The 14,403-nt window shown below is 36.5% G+C and overlaps 1 protein-coding gene across 1 annotated transcript in view; it reads left to right on the top strand.

Annotated features, from left to right (window-relative positions):
- The first annotated feature begins 352 nt into the window (after positions 1-352).
- vegfc (vascular endothelial growth factor c) overlaps positions 353-14,403 on the top strand; it is a 49,313-nt gene continuing 35,262 nt past the window's right edge. Inside the window, exon 1 of the mRNA XM_015345377.2 lies at positions 353-938. Coding sequence (XP_015200863.2) covers positions 822-938 — 117 coding nt within the window. The 5' untranslated portion in view covers positions 353-821. The remainder of the gene's footprint in view (positions 939-14,403) is intronic.

Raw genomic sequence — 14,403 nt, 5'->3', positions numbered from 1 at the left:
ACACATTATTAGTATTATGCTTATTTATAATAATGTTGATAATAATACTAATAATAATAATAATAATAATAATAATAATAATTATTATTATTATTATTATTATTACATGCTTAAGGGCAGTCACTGATAAAAATACATGTAACAACTAAAGGAGCCACATGGTGACAAACAATCTTGACATTGATATTTTGATTCCTTTGGTTCTTGAAACGGGGTTTTACTAGAAAATCCACATGAACAAAGTTTCTAACTGTCTGAAAATACATCTGTACATGCATCGGCGTTTCATATTTTCAGAAACCGCATGGGGCTTGTGTAAGAGGTCTCCTGGAGAAGGCGCACGTGTCCCAACTCATATTTCTTTCTCAAACCTCCTGCTTTGTATAAATACTAGCATATCAGCTTCTAGCTGCAATCCCGACTAGACCAGATCCGAAAAACCAGGGGGAGGAGAAGGAGAAAGGGAAAGAGGGCCACCGTTAAATTGCATTAAACATGCCATTCTCTCCTCTCTGGGTCTTAAACTGGATGTCTACTGGTCTTGTGCAAGTTTCGTACCAGACAACACGTGAAAAGATCTCCTCCTAAATTTGCCTTCCTTTTCGCAAGCGATTCCACCGAGTCAACTGATATTGATGCGTTTCTGAATTTTTAAATGATTGTCAGCCGTAGGAAACTCGGATACCCCCATGCATTTTAATTTGGGTCGAAGAAAGTCTGAAACTGCGCTTGAGCGACTACAAGATACCAAGACCGATTAAACTTTTTGAAAGGAAATATTGCGACTGCTTTTGGTCTCGGGATTGCTGAGATAGTGTAAAATGCACCTACTTGGATTATCTCTTTTTCTCGTCTATGCAGTGTTTCTTTACAGAGACTTCGCTTTTGAATCAGGTCATGATTATTACGACTATGATCAAGATCAAGGAGATACGAAGGTAAGCGTTTATTGCAGTTTGCCCTTTTCCACAAAACGTGGAAACATTCGTTAGCATTATCGGATGGTAATTTCGGTGTGTGAAAGTTTACCAGATGCTGCAACACTGCCAAAAAGGGAACAGACTAAAAAGATTACGAAGGTATTTACCACCTGGTAGACTATTTCGACATTTGGTTTGCGGAGACTTCACTCGGTGGCATGATGTTCCTGATGCTTCAAATTTGCGGTGAAAGTACAACTCTGGGTATTACTGTATATACTCAGAATATTATTATATAACGTTTTGTTTTTGGTAATCCGGTGTACGATGCACACTGATTACTCTTTTCTTAATGAGAAATGTCTCATCAGTCTGTGAATGAGCAACGCATCTGTTCATACCTGTAAAATCATCCTAGATCGGATTTGCGTGGTGTGGTGTTCACCGGGTAACAATGTTAAGTCAGAGGGAGCCGATGAAAGGCAGCGAAAGTTTTGAAGAAGCCGGATAAAAGGGGTGGAGAGGCAGGTGTCAGCAGGTCAAAACTCGAATGCGTGGGTGTGCTGTTTTGGGGGAAAAAATCTTAAGAAGGAATTTGTGACATGTGGCTGTTTAGTGTGATATGCGTATCATAGTTTCCTTTAAGATATCTTAAATTATATTAAGCTATACGTTTTCCCATGTTCGTACTCAGATTGTGTTTAAATATTCGAGATATTGCTCAGTAATTATAGACATTTTAGCAGCTTAATCAGAGTCAAAATGCGGTGCTGTTTCTGTTCGATTACTTACTGTACTGTATATGTCGTCATCTGTTCACACTTTTACTGCGTTTCTGTACGTATTTAGGTTTGTGAGTTCAATTTAAAAAATAGCTCTCTTCTAGATTGCTGCTTCATACCAAACTTTGCCAATTTAAGACAAATGATAAGGGAATGAGCCTCAACAGCACGTTGTTAAATATTACTGCATGTCAATGGTGAGATTCTGTGAGAAGTTTGGCTTTTCTGTCCCTCCATCTCAATACAGAATACAGATGTAGAATTTCTTATGGTTGCAGTGTAAGATCTCATGTTAAATCAAGATGGATTTAAGGACAAATCATGTTTGGGATCTCAGAATTAGTGGTAGGCAGCACCAAATCTTGCAAGTTGTTTTTACCCTCTTAAAGCGTGGAGACAGTATACAGTATGAGTTACTCTTTTTAACATACAGTTGGTCGAATTAAGAACTTAATTCTGGAACTAATAAACCCACTACTGCTCGAGATACCGTACATTAAACTTTCCACATTGCAATCAAACTGGTTCCTATCAGAAACCCCTGAAGACTTGTACATTGATATATTAGCTTTATGTTTCAGGTCTCTGAATCTGTGAAAGGCTAGTCCTGCTTAGTTCTTGGATAAAACAATCCTTGAGGGGAAACAGGATGATGCTTCTTGTAGCCCTCTTATGAAGATAAACATAAAGCAGTTACTCAATGTGGTACAAGGGGGCGCCATGATGGTGCAGATGTCTGCTTAGATTACAGTGAGGTCCTGCCTGATCAGTAGGGGTTGAGACTTATTGACACTTTTTTCGTGCAGTAGAAGTCGTACTGATTTTGCTGTATTTATCAAAGGGAGTAAAAGTTTATAATGTTTGGCCTTTTTAATTTAGTAGCACATGCTCATCTTAGAAAGATGGCTTCTACTGTATAGTACACTTAATTATGGAATGGTTTCATCTGGATCATTGAGGAAACATTATTTGGGTTTCTTTGTTATTCGTTAGAACAGTGTGTAAGTATTTTTTGGTGTTTTAACATTCAAAACTTAGTTTTTAGTGTCCATTGCACTGGGCAGTAACAGATGTAGAAGACAACAAAGGGCAATACATGCAATAATAACAGAGGAGAATCCATTAAAGCATCAGGCCAAAAGTACAGTATATGCTTAAAAAGCAACAGTGCTGTTACACTTCTTTGTGGGGAATTGACTCACGGGTATACAGTATTATGATGCAAAAAGGAAACATTCTCCAGTTTTGACTTCTGTAATCTTAGTAGACTGAGACTACTTAGACTAAAATGTAACAGTGAAAGAGCTATGGGAGTGAGTGGTGTCTGGGCAGTTTGTTTTATTTTATTGTACATGAGCTCATCATGAGAGTCTGGGTCAAGAAGTTCATAGAACAGAGAGCCCTAAAATGTTTCACAGACATATCAATTTTCAGTTTAGTCTCCTTTGACCTCAATGCACTTGGCTTAGGTGTCCTTAAAACTGTATATGCCAACCAATGGGGTCCTTTAATATTACCCCTTGAACTAGGCCTCTGTGGAACACTTTGTGCTTTCGTCATCTGCAAACCATGAAGGAGAGCTCTCAGAGTTCAAAGCAGATAATAATTTCTTAGAAACAGATCTGTACTATAAGATAGGTATTCAAGCATGCCAGAGTTCTGTTCACAAATGACAGCTTAGATGAAATTGGGTGTTCTCTTACGAGAAAGCTATCTAGACATTGAGAGAACTAAAGATCATTTACAGTATATAGAAACAGGTTTTTGAAAAATATGCATTGTGGATTTAGAAATAATGCTGAACTAATTCATTAGATTACATTAAGCAACAAACAGCAGTGGATGCAAGCAGGGTTTCTGATATACAGATGGTGACCTTATTATACAGAAATCACTCCTGAATGTAGTGCCATTCCATTCACCATTTCCTAAATGGAAGTCAAAGAGATATTCTCAGAATTATCTCAGAAAAATCCTTAAGTAAAAATAAATGAAGCTGCTAATGGAAGGGCTATGTCTGCATCCTGAACTGCTGTTATAGAAAAACCGACTTTACTAAAGATAATGTGATGTCAGAATTTTCAAAGCTTGGGAGCTTGAAAATCTCCAGTTTCCAATAATTCTTTTAGCAGAAAGAGTATGTTATTACTATTCTATATTTGTCTAGAAGACGTATTTATCCAGGTAAGCCTACAATGTAAAATATTTAGACAAAGTGTAAATAGAAGGAAGAGTTGTTCAGGGTCAACATAATAACTTAAATGATTAAAATGACAGTGAGTTTAACACTACCCGGAAGAAAAACATGAAACATCAACAAAACAAAATATGATTAAAATTCTGTATAGAAAGTGTGCATACAGTGTGTGTATAGAGTAGCACTATAAGCACTCTTTAGGCATACACAGTATTCCATATTTACAGAAAACAATTTCCAAATTACATTACCAGTTTCACAATTAAAAAAATAATGCAGCCTGTGCAATGCAGGTGTTATTGAGGGATGTAGTAGAGAGCGGAGTGAGAGATCACAGGTACGGCCTAAACGAAGTCGGAAAGGTGATCAGTAATTCGGCCATTCCGGTTCCTTAGGGTTGTTCATTCTGCCACTGAGGAGCGAGTTTGGAGAACGAATGGGCCGTGGAAGTCATCGTATAGAGACGGAGGCACAGAATAGGAGAGGAGTAGAAGAGACGTGGAGACAGTTAGGGTCAGTGCAAGAAGAGATAAGAGCACACAGAAGCCGAGGGGCTGAGACAGCTGTAAGCAGAACCTTTGGTTTTGATCCTGTTATGTGCAGCAATACAAAACCACTAGTGGGACTGGAGTAATGCGAGTACCGAGTGAAAAGCAAAGAGAAAAAAGACAGGGCGAGTCACAGAATTCTGGGAGAGTTGCAGTGATAGTTCAGATGGAATGGGGGATCAAGGCTGGGTTTTCCTTGTAGAAGTGTAATGCAGACCTATTAAAAACAGAGGGAAACCAGACCAGTTGTAAGGAGAGAAGGAAAGGGGAGAGGAAACACAAAAGAAGGAGGTCAAGGCAGCGCACCACAAGCCTGGAAGAGGTGAGTGGGGAGGGGTTCATCATGGTGGGCTTATTTTCTAGCACTTGAGTGAAGGAGGAGAAGAGGGGAACACCACTGGGGGAGGTCGCAGAAGGAGGGGCGTGAGGAGAGCGAATAGGTTGAGGGTGGCTGGTGCTGAATGAGGAAGGAGGGGCTGAAGACATTGCGGATTTTGAGATTGAGGAAGGGGGAGGGGTAACAGCAAGGAGAGGGAAGAGTATGTGTCAGTAAGGGTCTCCCGTCAGTGTATGCCTCCATAGGAAATGAACCTATTAATTTCTCTTTCTTCTCCCTTTCCTTGTGCAGGTCCCTGCCAGTTTATCTGGAGATGGCAGTGTAATGTGTCAGTTCAGAAATGCATGCTTCTGCTGGAAATGAGAGGAATGAATTAATTCCTGCATGATAAAACTTGCCAGAGACTAGATTGTCTAAGGGCTTAGAAAGGGAACGAAAAGGGCACCTTGACTGATAAGTTTCACACTTATGTTTTATTCTCTTTTTTGTTCATCTACTCAGGTAGCATTAGCAAATAATAAGATGTACTTTTCTGTAGTGATACACTCAATTGATGGCATTCGTTGCTGCTAGATGTACTGTACTGTACCATGAATAGGTGGGTGAGTTGATGGGGGTATGGTGGGGGAATGTGGTGATCATCATAATTATGTTGTTAAGTCAGTGACAGTTTGCAGTAGGTCTTGCATTTACCATCTTGTCTTTAACGAGATTAAAATTGTATTAAAATGCAATATTTAATGTTTTTAGTACAGAAATGGTTAATTTCAGAAACAGCTTTGGTGACTGCGGTATGGAATTGGAGTATCACTGTGGTATGAAACTGATGCGAGCATAGAGATCAGTTTTGTGAGTTTATGTACTTCAGGTAGAAAAATATAAAGTAGACAGTATCTGTGACTCTTACATATGGTACCATTTTGTTTCAGCCCATAATAACATCCATGGTTGGGATTAAATCAAAACTCCAACCATCCCATCCAGTTCCCATTTCAAGGTCCAGTTTTGTGAGATGGGTGGATGCTCTGATCAGGGCTGTCATGTTCATTCCTTTGGAATAGTTTCATTTCCTTTTAAACACTCCACGGTGTTTTTGTTTGGTCTTTTTGCAAAAAGATTGGGTGTGAGTGAGAGTTCAGATCAGTCTTTTTTAAATGTCATGTTTTTTTTAATCTCATAATAGCAGTTACAAACGAGAAGACCCCCCTTGGCCTGTTGTGCACAGTAATTCCGCTATCTAGTACTGGTTGTACTATGAAACCCTCTTGAAAGGAAGAAGTTGGGAGTAGACATTCGAAGCTACGGTAATCTGCCTATCACTGGATGAAGAGAAGAAACTCGGGCACAGGAGGGTTGTGTAAACCTTCATACAGACAGGTGCCAGAAGCTGTGCTAGAAGCTGGTAACCTGGGGCTGTAAGGCAGATGTGCTTGTGGTACTGTGTAGTTCATTAGTCCTTTGAATGTCATTGTCTATAGTTTTAAAAACTCTTTTGAGCTTGATATTTTAAGAAGTGAACCTGCATTTGAGTAAACATTAAGAAGCTAGAATCCAGTGTGTTTTACGGTATATTATTCAAATACTGTAGTTTTGAATGGGCCTAATAAAAATGCTACTGCTACTTCTGCATTGAAGTAGCTTTGTGTAAAATCTTACACTTTTTGTGTTTGGTAGGAAGTTTTTACACCGTGGCATTGTGTGTTTTGCGGCCACTTGTTTTTTTTATCAGTCCCCAAAGGAGCTTTTGCAGTGTAAGCATGAACCCGTATGTTTGTGTTACAGTTCCTCAAAAATGCAGCATAAATGCTTTCTTTAGCAATGAAGCATGCAGGGTTTATACAGCTCTTTTGGGAATTCTCTATTACCGCAATTGTTAAGAGAAAATAAACCATGACTGAGCTTAAGAAAAGGAGGATTTAAGTAAAAGTTACCTTTTATCTATTAAAGATATCGATGTTTCACTCTGTTTTGTTCTTAAATACTGAAGGTATAATACAGTGTATTTTGTTAAACCCATTTACCACTGAGACTTCCTTTCTTTTGTATAAACCTTAAGCGATATACAGTGATCCACTCAAAAGGAAAATTACTTGAGCCTCCCATTGAAGACATGGAACATGCATTAGGAAGAATACTTCAGCAATTGACATGATATAGTACATGAACTGTTCTCCCATGTGTCCTCAAGTTCAAATGCAGTTTGATATCTGTTTTATGTCTTAATGGGAAAATATTTTAACCTTTCTTAAGCAACTCTGCTCTTTTCTTCTGCTTTCAAGAAAAACTTTTAAAGCTTATGTATTGCCAAGGTCAATAGCGATAAATCCAGATTTCATGTGAGGAAATGCATCAGCTTTTATTATGAATTTTTATGTGGAGCTTTTGGGCAATCACCTGAAAATGTAATACTTAAGTATTAAACATTGTAAACAGTTGTATAGTATTATTACACTTCATACCATAAATATCACATACGTTGGGAATAAATTTGATCATTTGAATGTCTTTCATAATTTGCTTTTAGATGAAAATTTGTGGTTGTGCTTCAGTGAATTCAAATTCAATAACCAGCCTGAGTGAAAATCTTGATTTGCAATCATCCAATTCAGTACCCAACCACATTATAACAACTATAGAGTATTCTAGCCTTAAATAGGCCTTTGTGTCAACAAGATAGCTGATCTGGTGGTATACAGGTAGTGGATAAAAAAAAGAGCATATTCCTTGACCGTGATATCCATGCATTAATATGTACAATGGCAGGTGGATGGCGAAAGAGGCGAGGAACTGCAGATGAACTGACTGCAGGTTTCACCCTTGGGAGCAAGCAGACAGTCGAATGAAAACTCTACAGAGCGACATAACATGGATGGTTTGCAGTGCAAAAGCTGCTGATCACATCTGGAAATGCACATTTGCGAGTCCAGTGGTGCAAAGAGCACAGACCAAACAGTGGAGAAATGCGATCTGGCCACGTGAATCCCCTCTGTCATGTTTTCAACAAACTGAGTGCACGTGTAGCACCAAGGTAAAGAGCTGCTTGGGTGCTTGGGTAATCCCTACATAATGGTACTGAGAGCTGTAGCGCTGTACCTGTAATTAAAAGATTTTGGAAAATAAGAGGCAAAAAGATACTGTACCATTTTTTTGCAGAATGTTTCAGGTTTGTCGAGGATATACACCGATGTGTATGCTGTCAGCATTTTAAGACCGTGAAGCTGAAATTCCATGACATTTCATAAATTCTCCTTCAGAACTACAGACAAAAAGGAGAAATTATTCAAACTGTTTTGCCCCGTGCACAGCTTGATTTGAATGTCTGTCAAAACCTTGTTTTTATCTCATAAAGCACAGCTGGGTGAAGTAAAAACTTCCCCTTTCAAAATGTCTAAGTTCTGTTGCATTCCTGTATTTCGAAAATAGGTCCAAAGTTTTTTTATAGCCCTTAAGACATTTTTGTGCTGTGTTACTTCTTATCCTATCATTAACATACTTTGGCAAACATTAATATCTTAATCCACTTCTTTCACCTCATAATGTTTTGTGTAGACTGGTTTACAAAGAACACACATTCCTGCTAATAAGGAAATAACAAAGCCTGTTCTATTCACAGCATGCAGCTTTAGTGCATTAGTGTTCCTCCTTTAAACTATAAAAATGCAGATACTTCCAGTATGTAGGAAACTAGAATTGCAGACAAAAAGTTGCCTTTGTTTTCTGGGAAATCTCTGAATAAAATATGTCATCTGTTCATTACTTATATCAAATAATAATATTTGTATCATTTGCTACTAAAACCTGACTGTACTTTATGCATAATTATATTCACACATTTATGAATAACAGCACATTTTATTATTATTTTCTGACTTTCCTGGCCTCCCTGTTTACCTCACTTGAACCCAACAGACCTACAGTATATTTAACCTGCTTTGATTTAGTATAATGCTCTTTACATAAACTTTGATGTTAACCTTGCTTGTTGCATTTTTAGTGCTATTCAGAATGTATTACTTCCTGACTCCTACAAAGAGAAATAAGTTGTACTGATATTCATGAAGTACCCTAGTGCTGTCATCATGGAAAATGAATCTGGCATTATGATGGCATACAAAGACCATGCCGGGATACTTGTAAAAGCTATCTTAGTAGTAATCTGTTGGGACCTGAACTTACTGAATGTGGGGAAAAGTTTGTCTCAGTTGATCCTGGGGGACAAGTGCTGGAAATGGAGGCTGATAAAATTGTTCTACACAATACCAAACCCTTGCAGGCATGTTTGGCATCTCCTGTGGGAATAATATACAGTATGTGATAAGAACTGTGGTTCATTGTCTTCTACACCAGTTTGTTTGGCTTGCCAGCGTGTGACAGTTAGAAGTTAGCATGGCCTTTCAAGATTGTGTTGGCAAGTTCTGGACATTGGTTCCAGGAGGCCAGAGACAGTAGCTTGTTGAAGAATCATGAGAAGGCATTTTTTCCAGCAGTGGATTGTTTAAAAAAGTTGGATATGGTGTAGATAATGATGATATACTGTATCTATGTACTGTACACATACAGTACTTTATATATGAATTGGTAAGCTAGTTATGCTATGTACTGTATATATTGTACTTGTGACATTCATTCTTATTCTGTGTTAAATTTGTTTTGAGTGTTTTCCCAAGCTCTGTTAAGTCACCTAGAATATCAGTTTTGTTCATAGTATCCACATAACAAAATTAAGAAGATTGTTTGATGGAATTAAAATAGAAAAGATTTTATGTGTCAAAATGTGTCTCTGCATGTGTTTGCTGGCAAATGGTGCTTTTCTTGTCAACTGCCTGTATGTCTCTTTTTCATAATCAAAGATTGCCAGATTAGGAGTTAATCAGGCAGAAGTAAGGGAGCAGACATATAACAAATATGATAAATACTGTAGGTTAGAGACTGCATATAGATCTGTATGCTGGCTTTGTAGGAATAGTATTCCTGAACTAGTTTAAAAAGAAATGGATCTTAAGTCCTAGAAGGCATCCAGATTTTCCTGGCAGCAATATCTTTTTTACAACATGTTCAAAATTGCCCACAGTATCCTAAGTGAGGCCTTACTAGTGTATTTTACAATTTTAATATTGTATCCCTTGATTATGTTTCTGTGCTTTTAGCTATACTGTACTGTATATCCTAACATTTTGTGTTCCTTTTTATTGCTTCCCAATATGGAATAGAAGATATCTTACTATGCAGTACATCTATAAAAGATGGCATCTGTCCACATACTGTAGTTTCTTTCCATAAGTAGCTTCTTCTACTGTATATTGGAGTTCCACTTGTATATTTATATTATAAAACCCTACACTTGTGTACATTTAAAGGCATTTGACCAGTCTTGAATTTACAACCTTTACAATGTATGCTCACCATTCTAATTTGGTCTTTGATTTGAATAGTTTGCTAACTGTACCAGAATCTTGATCGTTGATATAAATTAGGAAGAGTGTTGGTCCTTGTACAGATTCCTAAGGCAGTTCACTAATTGCAGTACATTTACCCACCTTAAGTATAATCCCTTATTTATTTATTTTTTTCTTTTTTTTAAACCATTTCTCAATCCAAACGTACACACTTACCTAAATGCATCATGACTGTTATTTGAGAATTTATCTTTTGTGAGGAAATTTTTAAAAAGCCTGCAGAGAACTCCGGACCAGCATACTGAAAATCTGTTGACTACATAAAAGCTGACTTGTATCATTAAAATTGCTAAATTGTAGTCAGTGAAAAACAATGGAATTTTTATTTGAAAATTCCAAATGTTGAGGCTTATTTTTTTCATCACTTATTTTACACTTGACTTGTAACCAGTATTTTATACGACCACGTACTGTATGTGGCAAGATTGTCAACATATTTTGAATAGACAGCAATCGTAACTAAAGATCTTGATGTTGCCTTAAGGCAGTGCGTTGTTCTATCTTGATCCTGTGTGAAGTGATATTTAGCTTTCCATTGCTTGCAAGTCATATTCCATGAATTTTGTTTTAAACTAGAATTGAAGTTCTTGTATAATAGCATTCAGCGAAGCCAATCAGTGTGCCATTGCTTTTACTTACTTCTATCCTCTGCACAAAGGCACTTTGCCCTTGCATTTGCCAGAGCACAACTTTTTTGCTATGGGCATTAATCTTCAATGAGCCTTCAGTCTTAAAATGTCCTGTTTATTTTGTTTTCTTAAATTGATATGTTGAATTAGGGCCAGATACTGCTATACTAGTACAAGAATAAAGATTGCAGACATCAGTGAAATGTTTTATATAAATATACTTAGTTAATGCTGGTCCAATGTGATCAATGAAACAGTGAAACCTGTATGTCTGCATTGTATAATTTTCATTGATCCAGTATGGTAAAATAGTATGTTAATTCGTACTGTATGTGGCTGGATTGGTTATTAATTATAAATACACTTCTGCAAGTGTATTCATTTCTCTGAGCACCTCAAAACTTTTATTTTTACAATTTCGGCATTGCATATTCTCAGATTTGCCTCATTAGAAAAGGTGTAATTTGGTGTTCTTAAATATTTCATTGTATATAATGTCTTATGCTGCTATTACAATGTAATTGCATTACATACTTGCCATATATTTTTTAAAAATTGATATAGTTCAAAAGTTAAGATTTGAAAAAAAAAAGTCTTAAGACTATCCACTGTTTGACAGGAACAGTTTCTCTTTATATGTACCAGTTGATCTAATTGGATCAATGAAATTACTTCGGAGCCCTAATTACCACAGTTGTTTACCTTAGCTCAATTGAAGACACAGATACACATCTGTATCTTGTAAACATATCCTTAAGGCTTTTAATGGCAGGTTTGTGTTCTCACTGGTCTTGCACACTTAAGTGTAGATCATAGCATATAGGTCTATAAGAAACAACTCTAAGATAATATTTTAGATAATATTGGTGGCAACCTTACCTTTTAATTTAAACCTTTTAAAGCAGTTTTAGATATCTAGGATTACTTCAGAATCAAGTCTGTACAGCTATTGTACCGAGTTCAGCTCTTGGATTGTGAGTGTAAAAGTTTGAAATATGGTGTGGGCAAATAAAAATAACATGACTTGGAACTCGGAAGGTACGCTACATTAGCTTTGATGTCCCCATGGATTTGAGGAAGGAAAAAAAGCCTGGGGTTGATATGCTCCATTACACCAAAGAGACCCTATATGAGCAGGCATCTGGAGTCACAAATGCAGCCTAATGTGCTTCTCAGTAGCTCTGCAGAGTAACAAAATCTGAATCGGATTCTTGTTATTGCTTAACAAATGTTTCATGCAGTTCTACAGGTGTCTGTTTCTTTGATGCATCATGTCTAGCTTTCTTCAGGTATATTTTGGTAAAATTGGCTGTGATGGCTGACTGGGTTATGGCATGTTGTTTAGTGATGTTTAGTGGTTTTGTTCCATTTTAATGTTAATTAAATGTTAATGTTAGTTTAACATGAATGATGAACTGGACAGTCAAATTCATTTCCAGTACCTAGATGGACCTAGATAGTGGTATGAAATATTGTACAAAGCTATTTAAGGAACTGTAGTTATTATGGTGGCCAAATACCGTTAGATTTCATAATACCTGTGCCACACAAATGTTCTCACTTGAATACCCTAAAACTGTCTGGTCTGGAAATGATCAATATTGTGCCTTGCTATGGGATAAATGAGCCCACAGATCATCCTTTTCATACTTAGGCCTTTCTATCCTAACCTGAGTGAAGTCAAGGGACATTGTCGTAATGCAGCTGACCTAAATCATTGCAACTTATATCGTAAACAAAAAAGATATGTACCTGAATGATTTGCTCATGTAGAATTTAGGTTTAGAAATCTAGTTCAGCATCAGTTGCTCCCGTGTAAGTGAGATACAGTATATCCTGCTGCTTCTAAACATGCCAATACCGTCCACTTGCATTGTCACTTTGAGTGAAAGTTAGAGACATGGAAACTGGAACATTGCACAAAGTAAGTGGAACGTCTGTGAAAGGTTATTAGAAAAGTAAACTGTAACTTTGCTGTTGTTTTTTTTCTTCTTTATGTTCTACATTTTATGTTCAGCCTTCGACACACATTTCTGTAACATCTTTGGGAAGATAAAAAACAGGTTAGTCCATGTAATTGCAGAAAGGCATCCTCTCCAAAATGTTATTGTGTGAAATAAGAAAGCATGTTAGAGAACTTTAATCAAAAGGTAAGGGCTTTAATCTAAACCACATTGCGGAATAATGATGAAAAAAATAAACTCCTCTCTGAGGTGAGATCTTCAGATGTCTGAATTTGACAATAATAGTGTAACTTGTTCAGTGTCATCTATTACAAATGTAGAAAACTTAGAATATCAGATTTCTCCTTTCCCCAGACAATCTGTTAAAGTAATTAAATGTATTCACAGAAAATGCACAGATGGGAAACATTAGTTAAAAATAAGCCTAAAGTATAAAAAAACGATGAAAAAATGTAATGAATGGTAAACTTTAAAGTATAGAAAGGATGGGGACTAATTAGGTTCGATTTAGGTTAGAGTTTGATAAATTACTGTTATTTTATTAATTCCAAGGAGGCTATCATGAATTATGTGATTATTCCCATAGTGCTCGGTTTGATAGTTTTATACAGCAAAAAAGTAAGGTTTTTGCAGTCTGTCTAAAGTTACAGACACATGCTGCTAGAGTTTTAGAAAACTTAGATAAAGTAGGGGAAGTCAATCAGAATCTGAAGCGCTATACTTGTATACATTATAATTCCAAGTTCTCAGTACATTATCACTGAAAATCTGTATTTTGTTACAATGTTCCTCTACTCAAGGTACTAGATTCTACTTGATAGATAGGCTTGGAAAGACAAAACAGACAATGACTCTATAGTTTGTTAGAAAAACCAGACATGTGATTTCATCTTTAAGAATGCTGAACTAGTGAGCAGGTTAGGACAAAAGGTTTTGTAATATTAATATTACCTCTTCTTTAGTTTTCCATTGTATTTTAGAAGTGAAGTCGAGGACAGTAGTATCAGGGATTGTACAGTGTTTTATTCAAACTTCTGTTGATATTTTTACTGTTGGAAAACACTTCTTTCTTTATTACCATTGTGTTCTGTCTAACTTACTAAAGTGGGCGAGAAGATATAAAATGCAAACATTACACAGTTAATTTTCCTATACATAACATTATTCTTGAAAATGCCTGCAGGTGGCAAACAATGTTGCAAAAAAAATCTGCAAAAATATGGTCCTTAAAAATGGGTTGCAATTGTATTACGTAAAAGAACATTGAGGAAATGCTGTGTAAAAAAAAATAAAAATTGTTGCTGCATTCTCCTTTACTATTTTCTATGATTGAGATATTTTAGGATTCGATTTGTGGACATACAGTAATTGATATTATTTTTATAAACAGTATATGTTAATGATAATTAGGTTCCAATTTGTTTAGTGGTTTTATGTTAGACCAAGTGTGAAAAAGTGTTATTTCATTACTCTATTAAGATAAGCCCCTGATTTTATTGCCTTTTTCTTTTGCCAAGGCAAAAGCAAATAGTGTGTAACTTGGCCCAGATGTTTGCCACACATTTCTTTA

Source organism: Lepisosteus oculatus, chromosome 1 (assembly GCF_040954835.1).
Source record: "Lepisosteus oculatus isolate fLepOcu1 chromosome 1, fLepOcu1.hap2, whole genome shotgun sequence".
In the NCBI taxonomy this organism is placed as follows: Eukaryota; Metazoa; Chordata; class Actinopteri; order Semionotiformes; family Lepisosteidae; genus Lepisosteus; species Lepisosteus oculatus.
Note: the sequence above shows the minus strand (reverse complement) of the source record. Positions and strands in the feature narration are given on the sequence as shown.